This window comes from Nicotiana tomentosiformis, chromosome 8 (genome assembly GCF_000390325.3).
Source record: "Nicotiana tomentosiformis chromosome 8, ASM39032v3, whole genome shotgun sequence".
NCBI lineage: Eukaryota > Viridiplantae > Streptophyta > Magnoliopsida > Solanales > Solanaceae > Nicotiana > Nicotiana tomentosiformis.
The window spans coordinates 13,758,377-13,784,522 of NC_090819.1; the positions used below are offsets into that span (position 1 = coordinate 13,758,377).

General features: G+C 39.8%; 2 protein-coding genes across 2 annotated transcripts; both read right to left on the reverse strand.

Annotated features, from left to right (window-relative positions):
• Positions 1 to 8,687: 8,687 nt before the first annotated feature.
• On the reverse strand, positions 8,688 to 15,190 carry LOC138897084 (uncharacterized). The gene is made up of 2 exons (XM_070183039.1): positions 14,012 to 15,190; positions 8,688 to 9,104 (listed from the first exon to the last, which is right to left on the reverse strand). Exons 1-2 carry the CDS (start codon positions 15,188 to 15,190, stop codon positions 8,688 to 8,690), a joined length of 1,596 nt encoding a protein of 531 aa, XP_070039140.1.
• Positions 15,191 to 16,405: 1,215 nt separating this feature from the next.
• LOC138897085 (uncharacterized) lies at positions 16,406 to 16,831 on the reverse strand. The gene has a single exon (XM_070183040.1). It carries the CDS (start codon positions 16,829 to 16,831, stop codon positions 16,406 to 16,408), a length of 426 nt encoding a protein of 141 aa, XP_070039141.1.
• Positions 16,832 to 26,146: the final 9,315 nt, after the last annotated feature.

Here is a 26,146-nt window from a genome sequence, read left to right on the forward strand (position 1 = left end):
CTGGCCACCAAGCATCACAAATTTATTAAAACTAAGCATGAATGTGACATGAGCAAGTCAAAATTTATTCATATGTAAACTGCAAATGAATATTTACATACCTAAAGTAGAGAACAGTAGAGAAATGATCAAATAAAGGTCTGGAATCCAAAGAAACAGGCTCAGCGACTAGCAGAGAAATAACAAACAGTGGAACAAGAAGGGATCCGAGCTTTAGAACTAGAGCCCAAACACTGCCAAATGAGAACAAGCAGCAACACAGAAGAAATAGCCCCAAAAACTCAGCTTGATGGAACGTTTTTGAGTGTTTTCTCAATGTCAAAATCAGTCTAAAAATCAGTCTTAAAATGAAGGAAAGGATTCTAAATTTCAGAGGGTTTTTTCATGTGTGAGTCCAATGTAAAATCTGTCTCTCCCCATTTATAGAGTGCCCCCCTCCCCTCCTCCCCTCCCCCCATATAGAATATGTGAGAGCCTTATTAGGGAATGAAATCAAGTACAAAAGAATCTGCCAGCCTTTCCTTAAATTCAGAAAAATGGCATCTTTTGTACGAGAAAATAGACAGTTGTATCTAATTTTAGCATCTTTTTCTAACAAATATTGGGACAACAATCCCTTTCTAGAAGTTTCTTTTCATTTTCACTCTTTTAAAATTCTGAAAATTCACCCTTTTTCAAAAATCTAATTCAACTTAATCAAGTTATTACACTTTAATCCCTCATTTAGCAGTTTCATGTATCACTACCCTCGATTTTTTGATTTTTAAATTCTTTTCGACCCCTTAAGTTCTGTTTATTACCCTTTCAACCCCCTTAATTCCTATTGACATTCAAGCATCAAAATTGACCAATTAAGGCCAATATCAAAGAACAAACAAAAACATAAACAAACTAACTAATTAAACCTAGCTAGATCACTAAATTAAATAAACTTGATTCAATTAGCCTAACACATGCAATTAACTAATTAATCATGCAATTAACTTAAATAATCCTGTTTTTAATTAAACTAATTAATAATTAACACCTAACTAATGATCCAAACAAAACAGAAAAAGAAACAAGGAAAAGGGAAAAGAAAAGTATACTGATTTGGCCGGAAGTGAGTCGACGATTTGAGGCGAACAACTAACAATGATGGCGATGAAACTTGACCGGTTAGTGGTGACTTGTCCGGAATCCGACGAGTTTCTAAATGAACCAAACTAACATGAATTGATTGCTCGTGTCAAGAGCAATCTACTCATGTAAGTTTGAGCCAAAACATGCTTGAAATTTCCAGAAAAAATCATATTTAGGTTTATGATTTTCTTAGATTTGAAATTGGTGAGGTTTGGGTGGTTTTCTGGTGAGATTGGTGGTAGGATAAGGTTTAAGCGGGTGTGGGGAGTGTGGTATCAATTTGAGTGGTTTGGGGTATCGCCGCCGGCCGGTGAGAGTGAGGGGTTTGGGGGCGGCTAGGTTTGAACTTAGAGAGGAGATGAAGGGAATGAGGGTGGTCTCTAGGGTTTAGGGGATGGCGTTTGGATAGTTAAATGGGAAAGGGTGGGGAGTTCAAAGCCGTTAGATCCAAAGAGATCGGACGACTGGATTGGCATTAAACAAAACATCATAGTTTTGTTAATAAAGGGGACTGGACCGGATTTTTGGGTAGTGGGGATTGGGCTGGGGTGGCTTTTGATTTTAAAACAGTTGGGCTGGCCCAAACCGCCCCCTTTTCCTTTTCTTTGTTTCCCTTCTTCTTCTTTCTTTTCTCTTATTTTAAATCTTAAATTAATTAATCAAAAACCTAGATTAGGTCCTAAATCAAAATCTAATTTATGAAATAAACCTAATTAACTATTTCTAACACTTGAACAATTAATTCAGCTTAAAAGAAAAATGAAAGAAAATTACTAATTTAAAACTAAAAACTACAAATGTAAAAGTGACCAATATTTTTGTGATTTTTGTTTAATAATGTAATTAACTCATGTAATTAAATCTTAAATGCAATTAAGACCTAAAAATACTATATAATGATGATTTGGACATTTTTTGATATTTTCTATGATTTAAAAATATTTAAAACGCATGAAAAATGCAACTAAATGCAAACAATTAATTGACAAAAATTCTTACAAATTCTATGAGAATTAAAAACAATTAAGAAAAAATCTATTTATGAATTTTGTAGGATTATTTTAGTCGGGCAAAAATCACGTGCTCACAGGTGCCCCTCTTTGCTCGAGAACATGAAGAGTTTTCGGGCAAAGATAAAGTGAGCAATTACAAGCAATATTTGCCCGATGGATACTCCATGGGAAGTATTTTAAAAAAGTTTGACTGAACCTTGCTTTGGAGGTTACCTACATATCCTTGGCTGTAAAGAAATCAGGTCAGTATAGTTCTAAAAGTTTTGGTAGCTGGGACTACCGGAAAAATTGTGATTTCACTATTGTTGCTGCTGTTTACTGCTTGCTGAGCTCCTTATTACACCAAAATAAAAAAATAAAAAAGATTAACTAAGCCAGTCAGCTACGAGTTACAAGATTCCTATCTATAAGTCTTCTGAAACTTGATCTTGAGTCTTGGCTAGTTCTTCATGCTGACTCTGATCTGAATCTTGATGCTTGTTAGATGCAGGTGCTGGTTCATTCTTCTTCGGCTTTTTCGGATCAAGACAGGACATGCAAAGCTTGTGACTTCAGTCTTGTCTTGAGTAGTCCATATCTTTTCTCTGCTTCTGCACTTTGGATTCACTTCTTCTCCTTTTATTTTCTTTATTTTGGATTGAAACTTCTTCTTTTGGTCATCTCGAACCATGTGCCTCGAGGTATAACCTGCTTCAGCATCAAAACAAACGAACGAACGAAATTTTCTGCCCCAGTTTTCACTAGAAAAATTTCGTGAGTTATTATTAATAAAACTCTATACTACTTCATTATTGAAAGCAAATAAAAAGGTGGGGATTGTGTACCCTTGAAAAAATAGATATTAGGGAATGGAGACCCTATATCTAAAATGACAGCAACTATGGATTCGAGACCCTATGTTGGAAAAGCGACTAGGGAGTGAAGACCCTATGTCTAAAAATAAAAGCAACTAGGGAGTGGATACCCTATGTTGGAAAAGCGACTAGGGAGTGGAGACCCTATGTCTAAAATAAAAGCAACTAGGGAGTGGAGACCCTATGTTAGAAAAGCGACTAGGGAGTGAAGACCCTATGTCTAAAAATAAAAGCAACTAGGGAGTGTATACCCTATGTTGGAAAATCGACTAGGGAGTGGAGACCCTATGTCTAAAATAAAAGTAAGTAGGGAGTGGAGACCCTATGTTGGAAAAGAGACTAGGGAGTAGAGACCTTATGTCTAAAATATAATCAACTAGGGAGTGGAGACCCTATATTGGAAAAGAGACTAGGGAGTGGAGACCCTATGTCTAAAATATCATCAACTAGGGAGTGGATACCCTATGTTGGAAAATCATCAACTAGGGAGTAGAGACCCTATGTTGGAAAGGAGACTAGGGAGTGGAGACCCTATGTCTAAAATATCATCAACTAGGGAGTGGAGACCCTATGTTGGAAAAGAGACTAGGGAGTGGAGATCCTATGTCTAAAATAAAATCAACTAGGGAGTGGAGACCCTATGTTGGAAAAACGACTAGGGAGTGGAGACCCTATGTTGGAAAATCATCAACTAGGGAGTAGAGACCCTATGTTGGAAAATCATCAACTAGGGAGTGGAGACCCTATGTTGGGAAAATCATCAACTAGGGAGTGGAGACCCTATGTTGGGAAAATCATCAACTAGGGAGTGGAGACCCTATGTCTAAAATATCATCAACTAGGGAGTGGATACCCTATGTTGGAAAATCATCAACTAGGGAGTAGAGACCCTATGTTGGAAAGGAGACTAGGGAGTGGAGACCCTATGTCTAAAATATCATCAACTAGGGAGTGGAGACCCTATGTTGGAAAAGAGACTAGGGAGTGGAGATCCTATGTCTAAAATAAAATCAACTAGGGAGTGGAGACCCTATGTTGGAAAAACGACTAGGGAGTGGAGACCCTATGTTGGAAAATCATCAACTAGGGAGTGGAGACCCTATGTTGGGAAAATCATCAACTAGGGAGTGGAGACCCTATATTGAAAAAGAGACTAGGGAGTGGAGACCCTATGTCTAAAATATCATCAACTAGGGAGTGGATACCCTATGTTGGAAAATCATCAACTAGGGAGTAGAGACCCTATGTTGGAAAGAAGACTAGGGAGTGGAGACCCTATGTCTAAAATATCATCAACTAGGGAGTGGAGACCCTATGTCTAAAATAAAATCAATTAGGGAGTGGAGACCCTATATTGGAAAATCATCAACTAGGGAGTGGATACCCTATGTTGGAAAAGCGACTAGGGAGTGGAGACCCTATGTCTAAAATATCATCAACTAGGGAGTGAAGACCCTATGTTGGAAAATGCAGCTAGGGATTGGAGACCCTATACTACCATGATTTGGAACTTTCTTTCTTTTTCTTTTCTTTTTTTTTTCATCATCATTTTCTTCTCTTTTTTTTATTTCAGATAATGAGTAAATGCGGGAAAGAATTTTGGAGGAGACTTCCCTTTTGGAGTGGTTGCTGCATAGCTGTTTCTAGCCTTTGCGCAATTTGTTTTTGGTTGTACCTGCTTCTTGCAAGGTTGCTTTTGGATAGCACCTGTTTCCTGTTTTTCAAACAAAGAAAAATTTGTCAGTTTGAAAGGGTGGTTGGTTTTGTGGCCTTGATTGTTTCAGTCACTTGGTCTCGGCCTTTTCAGCTGCAACTGGTTGTTTCCTGAATACCGATTGTATTTCTAATCTCGGAGAACCTCTGGCCTTTCCAGACTTTTCCATGATGGTTAGTCATGTGGGACTTAACCTTTTCAACTTTTATTTTGCCTTTGTGGGCATTTGACTTTGAATTTTCTCTTTCAACAGTTTTTGATTTTGAAGCATCGTCCAACATGGCCAGTTGGAGTCGACTTGATGCCCCTACCGAGATTGGGTTCCTTTTCTTTTGCATATTGGCTTGTATCGAACGAGAAACCTATAAATCAGTCTTGCCATCCCTTCTTTGTCTTAGTTTCGGAACAGAGTTAAACCGAAAAGGATTCAAAGTAAAGCAAACAATGGAATGGACAAATGAATTTAGACGAGAGGTATCCCTTTCAGGGAAAAGAAAGGACTTATTTGGAGTATATACGGACTTCAATGAACATGACATGCCTCTTGGACTGGATGCCTGATCTATGTAAACCGTCCAACTCTCAGAAATTCATCAAAAACTCTTGCTTCGAGACTGAGAAACCTTGATCAAGACTATGTCGATGCCAGTGACTATGAGGATCCTCTTTTCGATCAGTGGCGCCCTTTGTGGGTTTTCCCCAGTTGACCTCTCTCATTTCTCTTATCACCATTGCCTTATAGTGCTCTTTACGAGTTTTCACTAATAAAACTCTCATTTTTAATTTCTCTACTTACCATCGTCTTATGGCGCCCGTGAGGGTTTTCACCGATAAGACTCTCTCATTTTATTTCTCTCATTTTGTTGTATCAAATCCAAGTAACTGTATCCTCCCATTTCGAACCTCTTTGCTGATTGATCAGAAGGACTTGAACATGGCTTTTTTTTTTTGGGTAAAAAGCATTTGGAATGAATTACAACGTTGGAACCTTTCAGGCGAACCCATCGTCGAATCATTGTAACTTCTGCCCTAGTTTTAACTTTTCAGGGAATTTGGATTTTTGTTTTGGTGTGACTGAACCCCACAGAGATGATGCCTACGTATCCTTTCGGAATCAAGTCGAACGTAGTTCAAGGAACTTTGTTTTTATTTTCTTTTGTTTTGCTTTTTCTTTTCATTTTTCTATTCATTCATTTTTTTTAACATGCCTTTCAGGTTCCAATGAGGGTAATCAAAGAAAAAGGGAACCGGCTCAAAGGGTTTGCAAGGGTTGGTAGTGTTTGGGTAGCAAGAATAAAAGCCTTCGTCATCCCAATCAGAGAGTATTAAAATCGCAAAAAGGATCAAACATAATACCTTTTGACCGCATCTGCATTGACAGCTGTTTTGGGGTCATTTCCTTCAATGTCTCCCAAGTACAATGCTCTTTTCGACAACAGTTTTCTTATAATGTACGGACCTTTCCAATTTGGAGCAAATTTTCCTTTTGCTTCCTCATGATGCGGGAGAATACATCTCAGAACGAGTGGCCCCACTTCGAATTTCCTGGGACGCACTTTTTTGTTGTAGGCACGGGACATTCTTTGTTGGTACAACTGGCCATGGCAAACTGCGGCCATTCGCTTTTCATCAATCATAATTAATTGTTCCAACCGGGTCTTGACCCATTCATCATCCTCGATCTCGGCTTCAGCAATGATTCGAAGAGAGGGAATCTCAACTTCTGAAGGTATTATGGCTTCAGTTCCATAAACCAATAAATAAGGCATGGCCCCAAGTGATGTGCGCACGGTTGTGCGATATCTGAGTAATGCAAAAGGCAGCTTTTCATGCCATTGTCAAGAGCTTTGAACCATTTTCCTGAGTATCTTCTTGATATTCTTGTTTGCGGCTTCAACAGCGCCATTAGCTTTGGGCCGATAAGGGGTAGAATTACGATACGTAATCTTAAATTGTTTGCATACCTCCCTCACCAAGTGGCTGTTCGGATTTGCAGCATTCTCTGTAATGATCGTTTTAGGAATATCAAAACGACAAATAAAGTTGGAATACACGAAGTCCACCACCACTTTCTTGGTGACGGCTTTGAAAGTGACTGCTTCAACCCACTTTGTGAAATAATCAATGGCAACCAAGATGAATCTGTGCCCATTTGAAGCTTTCGGCTTGATTGGCCCACTGACATCCATACCCCAAGCAATGAATGGCCAAGGTGATGACATATGATGCAACTCTAAAGGCGGTGCATGAATCAGGTCCCCGTGTATCTGATACTGATGGCATTTTCGGACAAAACTGAAGCAATCCTTTTCCATGGCCATCCAGTAATAACCTGCCCGAAGGATTTTCTTTGCAAGGACATATCCGTTCATGTGAGGCCCACATACTCCTGAATGCACTTCGTTCATGATATTTTCAGCTTCCCCGGCATCTACGCACCTCAAAAGATTCAAATTTGGAGTTCTTTTGTACAAGACTTCTCCGCTCAAAAAGAAACTGCTTGCAAGCCTTCTGATAGTTCTCTTTTGATCTCCACTGCCCTGCTCGGGGTATTCCTTTGTTTTCAAAAACCTTTTGATATCATGATACCATGGCTGAACATGTGGTTCTATTTCAATCGCATTACAATAATCATGCCTTTCTCGAATTTGGATTTCCAGCAGGTCAATATGGACATTGCCCGGATATGGTAGCATTGAGGCCAAAGTAGCCAGTGCGTCAGCTAACACATTGTGGAATCGAGGGATATACCTGAACTCAACGGACTTGAACTGTTTGCAAAGATATTCCACATGTTGCCTGTATGGAATAAGCTTGATATCTCGGGTTTCTCATTCGCCCTGAGCTTGCCGGATAATCAAGTCAGAATCTCCCATGATTAACAACTCCTCAACTTAACTGCCATGTTCATGCCCATGATGCAAGATTCATACTCGACAGTGTTATTCGTATAGAAGAATCGAAGCCGGGCTATGGCCGGATAGTGCTGGCCAGTGGGCGAAATCAAAATTTCCCCCCATCCCGACACCTTTTTGCATTTACAGTTCCATCAAAGAACATTTTCCAAGCATTAGTGTCTTCTGGAATTACTTCAACTGAATTTACTTCCTCGTCCGGAAAGTAAGTACTTAGGGGTTGGTATTCATCATCAATCAGGTTCTCAGCTAGATGATCCGCCAAGGCTTGAGCTTTCATCGTCGTGCGGGTGATATAGACAATGTTGAACTCCGTGAGCAGGATTTGCCATTTTGCTAACCTTCCCGTGGGCATTGGTTTCTCGAATGTGTACTTCAGAGGATCCATTCTGGTTATGAGGTATGTGGTGTAAGCCAAAAGATAATGTCTAAGCTTCTGGGAGACCCAAGTCAGGGCGCAACAAGTTCTTTCCAACAAAGTATACTTGGCTTCATAACTAGTGAACTTCTTGCTCAGGTAGTATATGACTTGCTCTCTCTTCCCGGTCACATTATGTTGCCCCAGGACACAGTCGAAAGAATTTTCTAAGACTGTCAGGTATAAGAACAAAGGTCTTCCTGGCTCGGGCGGAACCAACACTGGCAGATTTGACAGATATTCTTTTATTTTATCAAAAGCCTCTTGACAGTCATCCATCCATTTGATCGCCGTATCTTTCTTCAGCAACTTAAATATGGGCTCACATGTGGTAGTAAGCTGAGCAATGAACCTGCTAATGTAATTCAATCTTCCCGGTAGACTCATGACCTCTTTTTTAGTTCTCGGAGGTGGGAAATCCCGAATAGACATTATCTTTGTTGGATCTAGCTCGATACCCTTCCGGCTAACTATAAACCCCAGAAGTTTCCCAGATGGAACTCCGAATGCACATTTAGCTGGATTCAATTTCAAGTCATACATGCGCAGACGCTCAAAGAACTTTCTCAAATCTCGCACATGGTCTTCCTGCGTTCTAGACTTAATGATCACATCATCCACATATACCTCAATTTCCTGGTGCATCATATCCTACAAAATGGCAGTCATGGCTCTCATGTAGGTTGCCCCGACATTTTTCAGACCAAATGGCATGACCCTGTAACAGTAAGTTCCCCAAGGTGTGGTGAAAACCGTCTTTTCTGCGTCTTCTTCATCCATCAGAACCTGGTGGTACCTAACATAGCAATCTACGAAGGACTGTATCTCATGTTTGGCACAGTTGTCAACAAGAATATGAATGTTTGGCAGTGGAAAGTTGTCCTTTGGGCTTGCCTTGTTCAAATCCCGATAATCAACGCACACTCGGGTTTTCCCTTCCTTCTTTAGCACATGGACCACATTAGCCAACCATGTGGTGTATCGGACCACCCGAATCACACTAGCTTTTAATTGTTTGGTGACTTCTTCTTTGATCTTATCACTGATGTCCGTTTTAAACTTTCTTTGCTTTTATTGGATGGGTGGGTAACCAGAATAAGTTGGCAATTTATGTACCACCAAATCGACACTCAGCCTTGGCATATCATCATAGGACCATGCAAATATGTCTTTGAATTCAAACAAAAGTTAGATCAATGCATCTCTAGTTCTTTCACCGGCGTGAATGCTTATCATGGTTTCTCGGATCTCTTATGGACTGCCCAAATTAACTGGCTTGGTTTCATTTAAGTTTGGCTTAAGCTTATTCTCAAATTGTTCCAATTCTCAATTTATTTCCTTAAAAGCTTGATCGTCATAATATTCCGGTTCTTGATTCATTATTTCACAGTTAGATAGCGTTTTAGGATCTGGGCATGAAGTCCGCAAGCATATCATGTTATTTAAGTCTGCATTATTAGAACTGAAAAGAAAAAGATAAGAAAAATAGAAAAATCTGAATAAGGAAAAATGAGACATCCATTGACGATGAAATATTGATTTCATTGAATTGAATTGAAGATACGAGGGTTGTTGATACCCAATTTTCCCCTCATATTTTAAAAATAATATATATATATATACTTTCAAAATAGTACATATGCATCATCATTTTGATTTATAAGCATACACATGTATTTTTCATAATTTTCCATAGTTTTTAAGGCTTTAAACCAATTTATTTCTGCATTTTATTGTATAAATATCCAATAATTATCCTTCAAATTATTTTTTATGATGATTTAATCATCCAAACTTATCATTTACACTAACATGCATGTTTTTAAACATTTTACTGATTTGTTTATAATTACATTTGTATTTTTAGGCTAATTGCATATTTTTGAAATAATAGCCCTATTTTTATAATGTAAGTAATTATTTTTAATCATTTTAGTGCATAAATTATACTTTTGTTATTTATTAATTACTTTCATAAATTATTTATTTATTAAATATTGGGTATTTAAAATCTGGCCCAAAACTTACCTATTTTTCGGACCTAAACTACCCAGACCTTGGCCCAATAACCCCAGCCCAATCCTAAGCGATCCAACCCAGTCGAAAACCGAGCCAACACTTCTCAAATCCCAGCCGTTGATCAAAAATGATCAACGACTCACAACACCTTTCCCCTTTCTCCTTATATCCCCTTACCCTAAGCCCTAATCCCCATTTCCCTTCAGCCGCTACCTTTAAACACCCCTCCTCCTCCCCCTAGCCGCCTCTCAAAAAAACCTCTCCAAATCCGCCTCAACCATAGATATTTCCATGATTCTCTTATCTTTTGTGTATTATATCGTCATCTCCTACGATTCTATGTTATCGTCTAGTACTTGCCTAAATATGGCAAGTACTACATCTCAAATTTCGACCATTCCCCTTTGACCACTTGAATTTGGACATGTATCTCGTCCATATACTTCACGACCATGGCTATATGGGTCCGATTAGTCGAGATTTCAGCCAATCTTCGACTTCTGTCAACTAGGGTTTGAATTTCCCTTTGTTTCTTACCGATTTTTAACTAATACTTTTCCTTTTCTGTGTTTGACTACTCTTTTTTCTTATATTTCCTTATTTTCTACTTTACTCTTTGCCTTAAATTTGACTCTAAATAATTTTTGGTATTTTTGCTATTATTTGTGTGTTTCCCTGTTGATTTACTGAGCCCCTTTGATTTATGCCCTAAAACTGTTTCTAATTGATTCCGGAATATTTTCTTTCTCTCTTATTTGCGTCCGAATAATTTGTTTTTCATATTTATGTGTTCGATTTCTACACTATATAAACCCCTCCCCATTCCCCTTTAGGGGAGACTCTTTTTTCGAATCACTATAGCCTCACTAGATCTAAAAGCTTTACTCTGATATTTCATTCTATACTCTGGTTTCGGCCGGCTGAAAGCCAAGGCCATTAAGTTTTGAGTTCTTGCTTCTCGTTGATGTTCAGAATATTGTGGACTTTTGTTCTTTCTTGCGTTTTCGTTTAACTGGTAAGTCACTTGACTTTTTTGGAATTTCATCCTTATGTGTCTCTGATTTCCATGTGTTCTTACTTCTGAATCCATGACTTAATATGTTTCTGAGTTATGTTTAAGCATCGCTCTGATAAATTTATATGCATTTTTAAGTCTCTTTAGCATTTAACTGCTCCTAATGCTACTAGTTATGAAATTATCTATGCCTAGCCTGGGTAATCTAAACCTTCCTAAGATTTTCTCAGCTAGTGTATCGACTCCTGAATGTTCATAAACAGGTTTACTTACTTTGTCCCGAATCCCTATAATGGATGCCTCACATTTCTATTAACCTGTATTAAGACCTTTATTGTTAGCCATAATTTGCCTCCCTGCTATTGTCTCACTCAGCATGATCACTCGATCCTATACCCCTTTAGAATTTGCTTGTGATTTAGAACAGTTGTCTCAGCATCTTTGAATTGTTACTTTATGACGTTAGGATAAATCTTTGATACAACTGGATCTTCTATAGTTAATTAGGCCATTATGGAAATGCTTGAATGCCTATATCTGCTACTTGACATGATTTTACCTTCCACTCTGCTCAGAATCTCTGTAGTAATAGTCTTGCATATGTGTCTTAATTTGTGATTATGATCTTACCCCTCTGCTAACATGATGCCTTGTTCTTTCTATGATTACTTGGCTCATCACAATGTTGTACTATTTCTTAATAATAATACTAGGTTGTGTACTTAGCATAATTCAACCATGTTTCAACCTGTTTAGTATTGTGCACCTGCGCATAATAATCTTTGTCAATCCTGCAAACATGTTCTTTCCTTAACTTTTTCAGCATGTGACTGCCTCTGTGCTAAGTGTTGAAACCGTTTCTCAATTTCTATTAAGCTTGCTTTTAAAATTCTGTGATTTGTTCAATTGTTTACTCTATATGCTCAATTTGGTCATGTCTATTTAAATCCCTCAATTCATGTCTCTCAACCTTGGTCTCCTCTCTTTCACTTGTTACTCGAGCTCTTTGAATCCCATTCTTAGCCGGCTGAAAGCCAAGGCTACTTAGGCTCTACTCTTTGATCTCCCTAGTGTGAACACTGCTCGGGGTCCATTTGAGACCCTCGTGAACTCTGAGTACTGCTTGGGTTCCTGAAGCCCCTGGGAACTCTGACACACTAGGGTCTTGGTTCTATTTGCTCAACTCTGTTTTCTACCTACTGGGTGAATCAATTGGTTTATGGCTGCCTTGTGTCAATGAAGATGTAATTTCTGGGCTGTTGTGAACCATGAGAATGAAGGCCTGGCCTGGCTAGGTATATCTTTGGGCCTGCTGTAGGCTCCCTAGAGTTATTTTACTCTATAATTTATTTCACTCATTAGGTCTGTGATAATGTTGTAATAACAATTGTGGTATTAGTAAAATTGAGAAAATGGGTTTATTCTAATATTTGCATGAACGGGTAGAAATCCTGCCTATAGGTATTTAATTTGCTCGAACATGTTCTGCTACTATGTGTGTTAGATAACCTGCCTATAGGACTTGAGTATTTAATTCATTTAACATATTCTGCTTCTACATGTTTGTTAGATATCATGTATATAGGAAATAAAGTGACCAATGTTTCAATTTGCATTACGGCATATTCATTAGATACTATGACCCTAGGGTTATGTTAGCTTATGTTCTGCAAATCTGCATTTTAGATATCATGCCTATAGGGTTTTAATTGGTTAATGTGTTGTTGTTATAATTTCTCACTTAGGAGACATGCCTATAGGAGCTAAAGCCAGTTTCAATCGCTAATTGTAGAAATCCTGCCTATAGGGTAATCCCACTCGCTTTTAAGTGTTAATATTGAACTTTCAACACTGTTTCTATTAGAAAGTATGCTTATAGGATCAAACTGAGTAGTTCTGAATATCTTCCATGGTTATCACTGCTAACTACTGCGTAAATCACCTAGATAGCATGCCTATAGGTTTAATCGCTTATAATCTATAATCAGCGGGCAATTGTGTAGTCGCTTAGAAGTTGTATCTAAAATGGCACCTTGCATATGAAACTGTCTATACGTTTGAATCCCAAGGTCACATAGAAACCATGTCTATAGGGCCTAATGGCTTTAATTTGCCTCAAATCCTGAAATTGTCTAACGCTTAATGTGAAAATTTGTTCGCGTGCGTTTGTTGTCTAAGTGTGGAGGCTAACTTGAGCCCTTAATTGCTTTTACATGAAGTCCAACTTGTTTTGTATGTCGCCTAGTTTTATCATTTCTGAGCAGCCTAAGCTAAGTCTAGAAACCATCCAAAATAGAGGTCCAAATGCCTCCTGGGCCATAGGCATGGGACGGGTAGTGCACACATAGGGCACGGTTTAGAATCAACTAGTGCGCTTTAGGTAAAAACTTAAAGATAGTAATCGGGTAGCAGGAGATGATAGTCTGTGCCCGCTGAATAATACGAGTAACACCCCACCTCGAGGGAGTTACGAAGTATTATTTATGTTGCACGGGGTGATCCTTTAGGCTAAAAATCTTAGGACCCCCATCTTGTTATTTTTCAAACTTCTTATTTTTCTCTCTGACTATTTGACTAATTCAAGTAATTCAAGTTCGGCCGGGACCCACAGTTGTGGACCTCGAAGAGTGCCTAACACCTTCTCTTTGAGGTAATTTGAGCTCTTAACCGATCTTTGATGACGCAAACTGGTTAAACCAGAGTTATTTGCAAATAGGTGCCCTAACGCACCTCAAACCCGTTAGGTGGCGACTCTCTCTTTTAACACCTTCCTTTAAAAGAGTTGTCACGTGTCGAAACCTGATTTTGCGAGAAAGAGGGGCGCGACAAGGGTTTACATCGAAATCAAAAGACAATAAAGTAAAACATTCGAGTTACACCCTGGAATAACTCGTAATGTAGAAAAGATGGCAAGACTGGACTACCGGGATTCCCGTCTGACAGGGAATGTGGTAGCTTTCCAATTCTGAAGCTTGGCATTTGGTCCCATGTATAACACCTCAGCAGTGCTCGTGCCTTCCCCCGGCTGGACCATGTGGGACTCATACAACATTTGTTTCATGGCTTTACAAATGTCCTTAATCTCTTCGGCCGTGAAGGCCTCTTCTTCTTCTACATATTTGGGCTCAACAAATGACTTGGCGAGATGCGGAATGGGCTGAGGCAGGACCCACCCATTTTTCTTGCTCTCATCAGGCCATTTTCTATCGGCCTCTGTAGCTCGGAAACCTACGCCGAAAAACTTCTCATTGGCGGATGAAGTAACGGGCTCTATGATGCCTTGTAGAGATACCCCGAGCCCCTTTCCGGGCTTGTACCCATGTTTAATCATTTCACTGGCGACCATGACCGATGCATTAGATAAGCAAGGTTGAGGGAACGGGGCCCCTTCTTCGCATTGGTCGGTGACCATAATTTCGAAGGCTTGATAGACAATGTGCTCACTTCCTTCTCTAGCTTTGAGACACGGGACTGAAGGGTCCCTGTAAATGGACTGTTCATCCTCCCCATGTACAACAATTTCTTGATTTTCATACTCAAATTTGACCATTTGATGGAGAGTGGAGGGCACAACTCCTGCAGCGTGAATCCATGGACTTTCGAGGAGAAAATTATATGAGGTATCCATGTCTAGAACCTTGAAAGTCACTTCGAAATCCACGGGGCCAATGGTCAAAATCAAATCGATTTCCCCTATTGTATCTTGCTTGACACCATCAAAAGCGTGCACACAGACATTATTTGGTCGAATTCTTTCTGTTCCAATTTCCATCCCCTGGAGCGTTGAGAGAGGGCAAATGTCGACCCCAGACCCACCATCTAGCATGACCTTCTTCACATAATAACCTTCACATTTGACAGTCAAATGAAGGGCTTTGTTGTGGGCAGCTCCCTCTAGGGGCAAGTCATCATGGCTGAAAGAAATCCTGTTGACTTCGAAGAATCGTTCAGCCATTCTCTCCAATTGTTCGACTGAAGTTTCAACCGAGACATATGCCTCATTCAATATTTTCAAGAGTACCTTCTGATGTTCATTTGAGCTCAACAGCAGGGGTAAAAGCGAAACATGGGAAGGAGTCTTCCTGAGTTGATCAATTATGGCATATTCTGACGTTTTCATTTTTCAGAAAAACTCTTCCGCTTCCTCAGCGCTCACAAGCTTCTTGGGTGGAAACCGTTTATCCTTGTTCAGTTTTAACATTTTAAGCTTTTCTGGGTTGTGGTACTTCCTAGATTGGTTCATTTCATTCACCTCTCCCATAATCTTTTTCCCCTTGTAAGTAACCACTGTTTTGTTATAATTCCAGGGGACTGCAGTGGGGTCTCTCATAGGGCTCTGTGGTGCGCGGCTAATAACCACGAGCTCAGTCAGCCTTGGTGAAATTACCGAGCCCCGCGCCACATAAGTCCCTTTTGGCATATATAACTTTGGCACATTTAGCGTGACTTTCCTCTGCTCAAATCTTTTGGGATTGTTCAACATGAGTTGTTCCTTCCTTGGGGCCTCAGGAACATAAAGAATTGCATCCTTAGCAGGTACTGCCCCAGTTTTTGTTTCCACAACTTTTTCTACAATTTGAGGAATTAGAGTGATTTTCTTCTTATTTCTAGCTTGTTTCGCCACTTCTTTAGTTCTTGCCTCTGAATCGGCAATGGCGATGATAGCTTTCAAGGATGGATCAAACTCTTTATCATCACAAATCATTCCAATGATCGGCCCGTTGTTGTGAGCCGGTAATGGATAGTTAGTCACATTGGGGACTTCCTCGTCCCTCATCACCACTTGTTTTTGTTCTATAAAATTCTCAACTACCCTCTTGAGAGTCCAATAATTCTCCATATCATGACTTTTTGCCCCAGAATGATAGGCACACCTGGTACCGGGCCGGTATAATGAAGATTCCTGATTTTGCCGGTTTGGAGGCACAAGTCGCAATAAACCCATCTGGATTAATTTTGGAAACAGACTAGAGTAGGACTTACCAATAGGGGTGAAGTCGTTTCTCCTGGGAGGCTCACGAGGGCGTATATTATGTTAGTAGTTGTTTTGTGGTAGACGGGGGTTATATGTGGCTTGATGAGGATGGTTATTTCTTGGAGGAGGAGCTCGGTTTTGGTTGTAGTGTTGTTATGGCCGTGTATAGGGTTGGGCATGCATCACCGCATAGGGAGGCGGTTCCACGGCATATGCTGCATCTTGATGGGGGTAGTAGTGTTGTGGGGTTCTGGGAGGCAGGTAAGAATGATCACGGGATCGACGGGGGTCTCTCAAAGCTGAAGCCACCATGGCTCCTTCTTCCCTCTTCTTTCGATTTGCTAAACCTCCCGAGCCGTTCTAGATGGCTTGGGAAGTGGCTCTGAAAGCAGATTGACTTATGATCCGGCTAGTTTTTAGGCCGTTTTCTACCATTTCTCCGATTTTTATGGCCTTCGCGAACAGTTTGCCCATGGCAGACATCATATTCTGGAAGTAATCGGCCTCTTGGGCCTGCAAGAAAACATTGACCATTTCTGTCTCATCCATTGGTGGTTTCGCTCTGGCTGCTTGCTCACGCCACTTGATAGCGTATTCACAGAAACATTCTGTGGTTTTATTCTTGAAATTGGTTAGGGAATTCCTATCTGGAACTATATCAACATTGTATTGAAATTGCCTGACGAAATCTCGAGCCAAGTCGTCCCATATATGCCAATTGGAGATGTCTTGGTCCATGTACCATTCTGACACAATTCCGGTCAAGCTCTCCCCGAAATAGGCCATCAAAAGTTCTTCTTTTCCACCCGCCCCTCTCAGCTAATTGCAATATCTTTTCAAATGAGCGATCGGGTCTCCGTGCCCGTCGTATTTTTCGAATTTTGGCATTTTAAAGCAACGGGCAAATGAACATGAGGAAACATGCACAAATCGGAGTACGAAACACTCTTTTGGCCAGTCAGGCCTTGCATGTTCTTAAGACTTTGTTCGAGACTTTTCATCTTCCGAGCCATTTCTTCTTGCTCGGGGTTTCTTGCCGTTCTTTCCTGTTCCACTAGAGACTCGTATTGCGGGTGCTGAGGATAGGAGTTTGGGGTGACATGAGATGTGTCTAGCTGAAACTGTGGTAGTTGGAAGGTGAAAGCTGACGGTTCGAAGCATGGCCTAGGAATGGTTAGTTGTGCTGTAGTAGAGACTGGTAGTGCAGTGAATACTGTAGAAGATACTCCCGAAAACGGTGCCTGGGGGCGAACCTCATAAGGCATACCGGTGAAATTAGCTGATATAGTGGGGTACCCAAATGGAATGAATGGGTTGGTTACGGGAATGGCAACATTGGAGGTTCCGCTTGTCCTGGGAAGCAGTTTAGGAAATTCGGGGATTGTACTGGGCGGTTCTTTTCCATTAGACCAAGCGTCCCACATTTCTAACATACGGCAACACAACCTTCTGTTTTCTTCAGCAGGTGCTAATTCTGACTGTAGGATGACTGATACCGGGCTATCCTGAGGCTCAATAATTTGTAGATGACTTTCGGAGGCCATAGGAACACTGCCTTTAGATCTTGTGAAGTAAGGATGGGGAGCCAGATTACCACAAAACCAGCCACCTCAAACATGACCTTTTTTAATTGCACACACAACAACCTGGTTTGTTTGAGACATTTAACAGATAGGGAATCATATATTGGGGATGCAATACACCTGAACAGTTAAACGTTTCTAAATGTTTTTGCAACGGCTGTGTGTTTCATCCCGACTTTGCTATCTCTTTTCTCAGATTTCAAATCCTGATTTCTTTTCCTTTCTCTTTTGCTGTTTTTCACTCTTTTATTTTATTTTATTTTTTCACTCAAATTTTCTCTTTTTCTCTCATTCTTCTTCTTTTTCGGTTTATTTTTCACTCAAATTGTCTATGGCTATGATCGAATCCGATGAGGATTGCCTACGTATTACGACGCCCCATGAATCAGATCATTACTTAGTTCAGGGAACGAATGTGGAATAAAAGAAAAGATAAAATTTTGGGTTTTTCAATATTTCATTAAATAAAAATCTTTTTGGGTTTTCTATTACAAGGACTTAAAAGTACTGACGACTACAAAAGAAAACAGACAGAATCGAAATAAAACAACAAGACATCCTTGACAAAGACGAACAAAACTCGAGAAAAAGTAAAATACAGACTCAAAAACTGACAAATCAAAAATACATAAGAGCCTTCACTGGTACTCCGGGGGCCTGCGGGACATCAGTCGGTCTCTGCGCGAGCCTACGTGTAATCTCCTCTTGAAGTTGTTCTAGATCAATCATCACCTGGCGAACGAAGGTCATCACAGAAGCAAAAAATAGGGACCTGGTCAAGTCTTCATATTCATGGCATTTTATTACAACATAATCAGCTATCTCTTTAATTCTCATTCTGATGACACCCTTTTCTTGAAGCAAACGCCCAATTTGCTGTGCCCGAGCTTCCAACACCTGTTTAACTGTGTTGTTTTGGTCTTGTAACTGTTGCATGCTTTCTTCTAATCGGTAAATCAATGCGTAGAAATGCTCTCTTTATTCCTTGAAATCCTTTATTTGCTGGACCATTTCATTCTCAAGGGCGACCAGTTTTTTCTTTAAAATTGTTACTTCTCTGTCGTATTTCTACTTCAACTGGTGGGCTAATCTGGCCTGTTCTTCCACACCTTTGGTCAACTTTGCTTGAGCATTTAGTAAGTCTTTTTTTGGCCTTTGTCAAGTCAGTTGCATAGTAATGCACCTTCAACCTTAAGTTGCTGATGAGTTTTTCATCTCTTTCGCTTCTCACAGGAGATTCATCAGCTATCCTCACGTCCCGGAGTTGGGATCGGAGTGCCTCGTTCTCTCGAGTCAATCTTCTCTTTTCACCTTCGGCCTCATGCGCCTGTAAGTCATTGTCAAATGTGAGGCTTCTCAACTTTTCCTCTAAGGCATGGATGGTGGCTTGATATTTCTTTTCCTTTTCTCCCCAAGCCAAACATTCTCGGACTTTATCATCAAAAGCCTGAATATGAGGTCTTTTGGCGGGCCTTTCGGGCTCAGGCTCGGGCTTGGGCTCTGGCTCATCATTAATGCAATACCTTCGACCTCACCTCTCGCAAGACCTGGTACCTGGTATCCTCTTCCAAGTATCGGCAACCATTCCAAGTTTGCTGGATTAAAGCCTCGGGAGTGGGGCTTCAGGGTGTAGCTCAATGACTTGGACACTCAAATCTTCATCCTCGAGCACCACTTGGTATCTTTTCAACTGTCTTAGGTTTCTTTGTGGTGCATACGGCTGGACACTTCTCAAGCCCATCAACAACAAATAGTTTTTTGTGGCCATCATGTGTATGACTTCCCTTATCGGGAGTCATCCCAAAGTCCATTCAATCTGATTCGCCTTTAGAGTTCTTAGTTGGGAGATCCAAGCTTCAATCCCTTTTGGAGAGTTGTAATATTTTACCCTTTCCTCATAACTCTCGATGAAGTTGTTGTTGCTTGGGCCGTAACTCATGAATTTTAGGTGATGGCAGAGATGTTCAATTAGCCACATTTGCAAAAGAATATTGCACCCTTCAAAAAATATTGCCCCAGACTTACACAACGTCAATGCTCGGTAGATGTCTGATAATATAAGCGAAGCAAGTGTGTGATCTTGTTTGGTAGTTAAGGCTTGCGCAATTCTGGCCATGCGGATATCAATTGTCCGTTTTTCATTTGGGAAGACCATAATGCCCAGAAATGCCACTATGAAAGCAAAACAACGATGAATTTTCCAGGTGTCCTTATTTTGCTTGTTGTTCAAGCCTTTTTCATGTGCTTCAAACCCATTTGAGTGCCGATATCTGGAATACAGGAAGTAGAAGGAGTAGCATCCATTTTTTACATTATTATTCCTTATTTGTTTACTGATATTCAGGATATCATAGAATCGGTGCACAGAGGGAGGCCTTGGGAATATAAGTTGCTGATTTCTCAAGTCTCAGCCGAAACCAGTATATCCGGCGATTTCCTCCAGAGTGGGAGTGAGCTCAAAATCCGAGAAGCGGGAGACATTGTGAACGGGATCCCAGAAAGTTACTAAAGCCTTGATCAGGTCATCTCGAGGTTTGACTTTCATAATATCCGTGAGAGAGCCCAAATGTTTTACTACCCAGTCTTGACCATCTTTACCCAAGTCATACCACCACATTTGAAGCTGCAGTGGAGCCTGTTCTACAATATTTAATGGCGGGTTCTGGACAATGTCCATTTTGTACCTGTGAATGGTTAGGGTTAGGGTTGACTCTAGTTCGAAAGACAGACCAGTGGACTCTTTTTCAAAACAAGTTTTCAATTTTTTAAGGAGAAATCACATGAGGGTGGCTATTTATGCAACATTAGCCAAAGATCGCCATCTTTGCAATAATGGCCCCTTCCCACTTTCGAATAAAGTTTTGAGGCCGGAAAAAGGCACTTTATGGGAAAAGTGATGCCCCATTGACAGACATGCCCGTTCTTTACGAAAATAGCCCTTTGACAATTTAAAGATATTCTAAGGCTATTCCGACAAAAACGGCACAAGACGTAACCGAAGCTGGGTCGGCTTACTCTTTTGACCAAAATAAACGGACATATTTTTATTATTATTATTATTATTATTATTATTATTATTTCTTTTTGAAAATTGGGCCGGAACCGACGAGGTTTGCCTACGTATCTTACATCCGGTGAGAATCAGACTCGTGTAGTTCGATCAGTTTTGACATAACCGAGAAAACATGATATTGACACATTTTGAAATGACTCTTTTTGGTTTTTCAATTTTCATCAATTTCGGCAGAGTTTCGGGACATTTTCAAATACCGGGGTTTTCAAAATCGAGCTTAATTTCTCTCCTATCTCACTCTTCATTTTTCTCTTGATTTTCTTTTCCTAGACGATCAACATGCAATCCGAAGCAAATAAATGTACAAATAGAACGTAAGATGCATCAGGATGGTCTTTTATTTCGGGTACACCTGTCCTAGATGGACCCAACCCCTGTGTTGAGTCCTCAAAGTCAAATGCACGTGATGCAAACAAACGAACCTACTAGGGATCCGGCATGAGGCTATGTTATTCTAGTTTTAAACCTGGGATTGTGTTCTAAACATGGCTTACCTAAGCGGATAGCTCGAGCCGGAGGAGGGGGAGGGCAATGTACCGGGAGCACGAAAGTCTACCCGGCCTAGTTACTGACCCAGCCTCATTCTATTTGGTATGACTTCTAACAGAAAAGTGGGTCACGCGTACGTATGCACCATATGTTTAGAAGACTCAGAAGGGAGGTGTAAGAAGACAGTTTAATACAGTTCAAATAATATCAAAGCGGTAAATGAGCGGCAATTAGCACATTAGGCCCACAAACACAGTAATATTAACAAACAATAAAGCCAAGTACATATTACATTACAAGCTCGAATTCTGAACCCTGAACCAGAGATTCTGGGTTCGATCCTCAGCAGAGCCGCCAGAGCTGTCACACCTCCTTTTTTCCCGCAGGCATATGGGATAGGGAGTTTTTTCCAATTAAAGTGATATTATTCAAAATGGGATTATTAATTTATTCAGAGTCGCCACTTGGAATATTTGTTATGGTGTCCCAAGTTACCGGTTTTATTTTAAATCCCAAATCGAGGAAATTGACTCTTTTTATGGTCCGCAAAATACATAACACCGGGTAAGGAATTTTGTTAACCCGGGAGAAGGTGTGAGGCACTCCCGAATTTCGTAGTTTTAGCACGGTCGCTTTAATCATAATTGACTTAATCAATTTGTTTAATTACTCATTTTTAGAACTTATGTACGTTTACCGCTTTTAATTATGGCGTTATGGATTTATCTTTGAAACGCAACACGTGTGTGTGAATCCGTTTTATTTGGGTGTCAAAAATCATGTCACGCGTACGTGTACACAATTAGTAACACTTAATTATTTATGATTATTTTTGGCCTAAGTCGCGCAAACGCGTACTTTGATTTATTTTGAAAAATCATAATTATATTACGCGAACGTGTACATAATCACGATAATAGATTAAAACGCGCCTAAAAGCATTTCTATGAATATTCAAGGATTAGCTAATTTTCAGAAGGCTGAGGCTATATATATGAGAGTCTGATTTATAGTCTAAAAAACAAGCTATAGCAATTGGGGTGCTGCTTTTGGGTGATAAGTGACTAAGATCCTCATTGACGTCAGTGGGTTTCGACTATTTAAGAGGAAAATTGAGTTTATGTTAACAGGGAATCATTTGGGTCAAAATAACACAATTACGCTTCTTGTGCTAGCTTTTAAGAGCTTATGGATCGTTAAGGCTCCTGAAGTGGGACACAACTTTTGGGCCAACATATAGCTCATGTTGAGTCCATGTGAACTCCTTTATTATACAATTACCTTGTTATTGGGCTTAGTGTTCTCCCACCAGCCTACAATCTTATATGATTCTTTACAAATTTATGGTTTATTAATGATATGAAAGATCACCTACGATGATAGCATCATAATCATTCAAACAAATACCATTTCAGATACCTAAACTTAAGGATCGAAATTATACAAAATGGATAATTTAATTGAATTTACATAATTCTAATCACAAACAAACAATAAAAAATAAACTTAGTATTATAGAATCCTTGCATCTAGCTAATTATCAGTTGTAACTTTATTGAAAAGCTATACAAGTACTCTTGTTGTTTCCAATCTCAGTAACTTCTGCTAAGGTACTCACTTCTGGCACATGTGATTTTTTAATTTTCCAAACCAGTGTTGCATTTACAAGGATAGCTACAGAGCTAACTTGCAAATCAGCATCCAACTTATCACAATTGAAACAAGTAGAAACAGAAAGTTAGGATTCAAATGATTTCAACTTTTCAGAATTTCAACTCACAAAGAGAAAGCAGGGAAAAGACATGACAAACACATCTTTCAACATGTTGTTTTAAAGAACTAAATATTAACTAGGAACAAATACTAGAAGATCTGGCCACCAAGCATCACAAATATATGAAAACTAAGCATGAATGTGACATGAGCAAGTCAAAATTTATTCATATGTAAACTACAAATGAATATTTACATACCTAAAGTAGAGAACAATAGAGAAATGACCAAATAAAGGTCTGGAATCCAAAGAAACAGGCTCAGCTACTAGTAGAGAAACAACAAACAGTGGAACATGCAAGGATCCGAGCTTTAGAACTAGAGCTCAAACACTGCCAAACGAGAACAAGCAGCAACACAGAAGAAATAGCCCAAAAACTCAGCTTGATGGAACTTTTTTGAGTGTTTTCTCAATGTCAAAATCAGTCTAAAAATCAGTTTTAAAAACGAACTAACTAATTAAACCTAGCTAGATCACTAAATTAAATAAACTTGATTCAATTAGCCTAACACATGCAATTAACTAATTAATCATGCAATTAACTTAAATAATTCTATTTTTAATTGAACTAATTAATAATTAAAACCTAACTAATGATTCAAAAAAAAACAAAAAAATAAATAAGGAAAATGGAAAAGAAAAGTATATTGATTTGGCCGGAAGTGAGTCGACGATTTGAGGCGAACAACGAACAATGATGGCGATGAAACTTGACCGGTTAGTGGTGACTTGGCCGGAATCCGATGAGTTTCGAAATGAACCAAACTAACATGAATCTATTGCTCGTGTCAAGAGCAATCGACTCATGTAAGTTTGAGCCAAAACATGCTTGAAATTTTCAGAAAAAAATTATATTTAATTTTATGATTTTCTTAGATTTAAAATTGGTGAGGTTTGGGTGGTTTTCTGGTGAGATTGATGGTAGGATAAGGTTTAAGATGGTGTAGGGAGTGTGTGGTATCAATTTGGGTGGTTTGGGGTGTCGCCGCCGGCTGGTGAGAGTGAGGGGTTTAGGGGCGGCTAGGTTTGAACTTAGATACGAGATGAAGGGAATGAGGGTGGTCTCTAGGGTTTGGGGGTGGCGTTCGGACAGTTAAATGGGAAAGGGTGGGGAGTTCGAAGCCGTTAGATCCAAAGAGATCGGACGACTAGATTGGAATTAAACAAAACGGTGTCGTTTTGTTAATAAAGGGGATTGGACCGGATTTTTGGGTAGTGGAGATTGGGTTGGGGTGGCTTTTGGTTTTAAAACAGTTGGGCTGGCCCAAACCGCCCCCTTTTCCTTTTCTTTGTTTCCCTCCTTCTTCTTCTTCTTCTTCTTCTTCTTCTTTCTTTTCGCTTATTTTAAATCCTAAATTAATTAATCAAAAACCTAGATTAGGTCCTAAATCAAAATCTAATTTGTAAAATAAACCTAATTAACTATTTCTAACACTTGAACAATTAATTCAGCTTAAAAGAAAAATGAAAGAAAATTACTAATTTAAAACTAAAAACTACAAATGTAAAAGTGACCAATATTTTTATAATTTTCGTTTAATAATATAATTAACTCATGTAATTAAATCCTAAATACAATTAAGACCTAAAAATACTATATAATGAAGATTTGGACATTTTTTGGTATTTTTCTATGATTTAAAAATGTTAAAAACGCATAAAAATGCAACTAAATGCAAATAATTAATTAACAAAAATTCCTACAAATTCTATGAGAATTAAAAACTATTAAGAAAAAATCTATTTGTGAATTTTGTAAGAGTATTTTAGTCATGCAAAACTCACGTGCTCACAAAGAGGATCATGTGCAGCACCTGAGGACTGTGCTCCAGACTTTGAGAGAAAAGAAATTATATGCAAAATTTTTAAAGTGTGAGTTTTGGCTAGACTCAGTGGGATTCTTGGGTCATATAGTATCGAGTGATGGGATCCAGGTGGATCCGAAGAAGATTGAAGAAGTGCAGAGTTGGCCCAGACCGTCCTCAGCTACAGATATCCGGAGTTTTCTTGGTTTGGCGGGGTATTATCATCGATTTGTAGAGGGTTTCTCATCTATTGCAGCTCCTATGACCAGGCTGACCCAGAAGGGTGCTCCGTTCAGGTGGACAGAGGAATGTGAGGGAGCTTTCAGAAGCTCAAGACAGCTTTGACTATAGCCCCAATATTGGTATTACCTACGGGTTCGGGGTCTTATACTGTATATTGTGATGCATCGCGGATTAGTCTCGGCACGGTGTTGATGCAGGATGGTAGGGTGATTGACTACGCGTCCAGACAGCTGAAGGTGCATGAAAAGAACTATTCTATCCACGACCTTGAGTTAGCACCTATTGTTCATGCCTTGAAGATTTGGAGGCATTATTTGTACGGTGTTCCTTGTGAGATTTACACCGATCATCGGAGTTTGCAGCATCTATTCAAGAAGAAGGATCTTAATTTGCGTCAGAGGAGTGATTCGAGCTGCTTAAGGATTATGATATCACCATTTTGTACCACCCTAAGAAGGCCAATGTGGTGGCCGATGCTTTAAGTCATTGGGCAGAGAGTTTGGGGAGCTTAGCATATCTACCAGCAGCAGAGAGGCCCATGGCGTTGGATGTTCAGGCCTTAGCCAGCCAGTTTGTGAGATTAGATATTTCTGAGCCGAGTCGAGTGTTGACTTGTGTGGTCTCTCGGTCTTCTCTTTATGATCGTATCAGGGAGCGTCAGTATGATGACCCCCACCTGCTTGTCCTTAAGGTCACAGTCCAGCACGGTGATTCTAAGGAGGTCACTATTGGAGATGATGGTGCATTGAGGATACAGGGCAGGCTATGTGTGCCCAATGTAGATGGTTTGCGTGAGTTGATTCGCCATGAGGCTCACAGTTCACGGTACTCTATTCATCCGGGTGCTGCAAAGATGTATCAGGACTTGAGACAGCATTACTGGTGGAGGAGGATGAAGAAGGACATATTAGAGTATGTGGCCCGATGTCTAAATTGCCAGCAGGTGAAGTGTGAGCATCAACGGCCAGGTGGGTTGCTTCAGAAGTTATAGATTCTGGAGTGGAGGTGGGAACGGATCATGATGGATTTTGTTGTTAGGCTTCCATGGATCAACGAAATTTTGATGCAGTTTGGGTGATTGTAGATAGGCTGACCAAGTCAGCTCATTTCATTCCTGTGATGACTACCTATTCT

What these genes read in the sequence shown, in the direction of transcription:
- LOC138897084 (XM_070183039.1), bottom strand. Translation starts at nt 15,190, where the DNA reads ATGAAAACGTCAGAATATGCCATAATTGATCAACTCAGGAAGACTCCT. An exon ending in GGAAAGCTACCACATTCCCT is followed by an intron (nt 9,105 to 14,011) that starts GTCAGACGGGAA and finishes ATCCAATAAAAG; the next exon opens with CAAAGAAAGTTTAAAACGGA.
- LOC138897085 (XM_070183040.1), bottom strand. Translation starts at nt 16,831, where the DNA reads ATGGCCTATTTCGGGGAGAGCTTGACCGGAATTGTGTCAGAATGGTAC.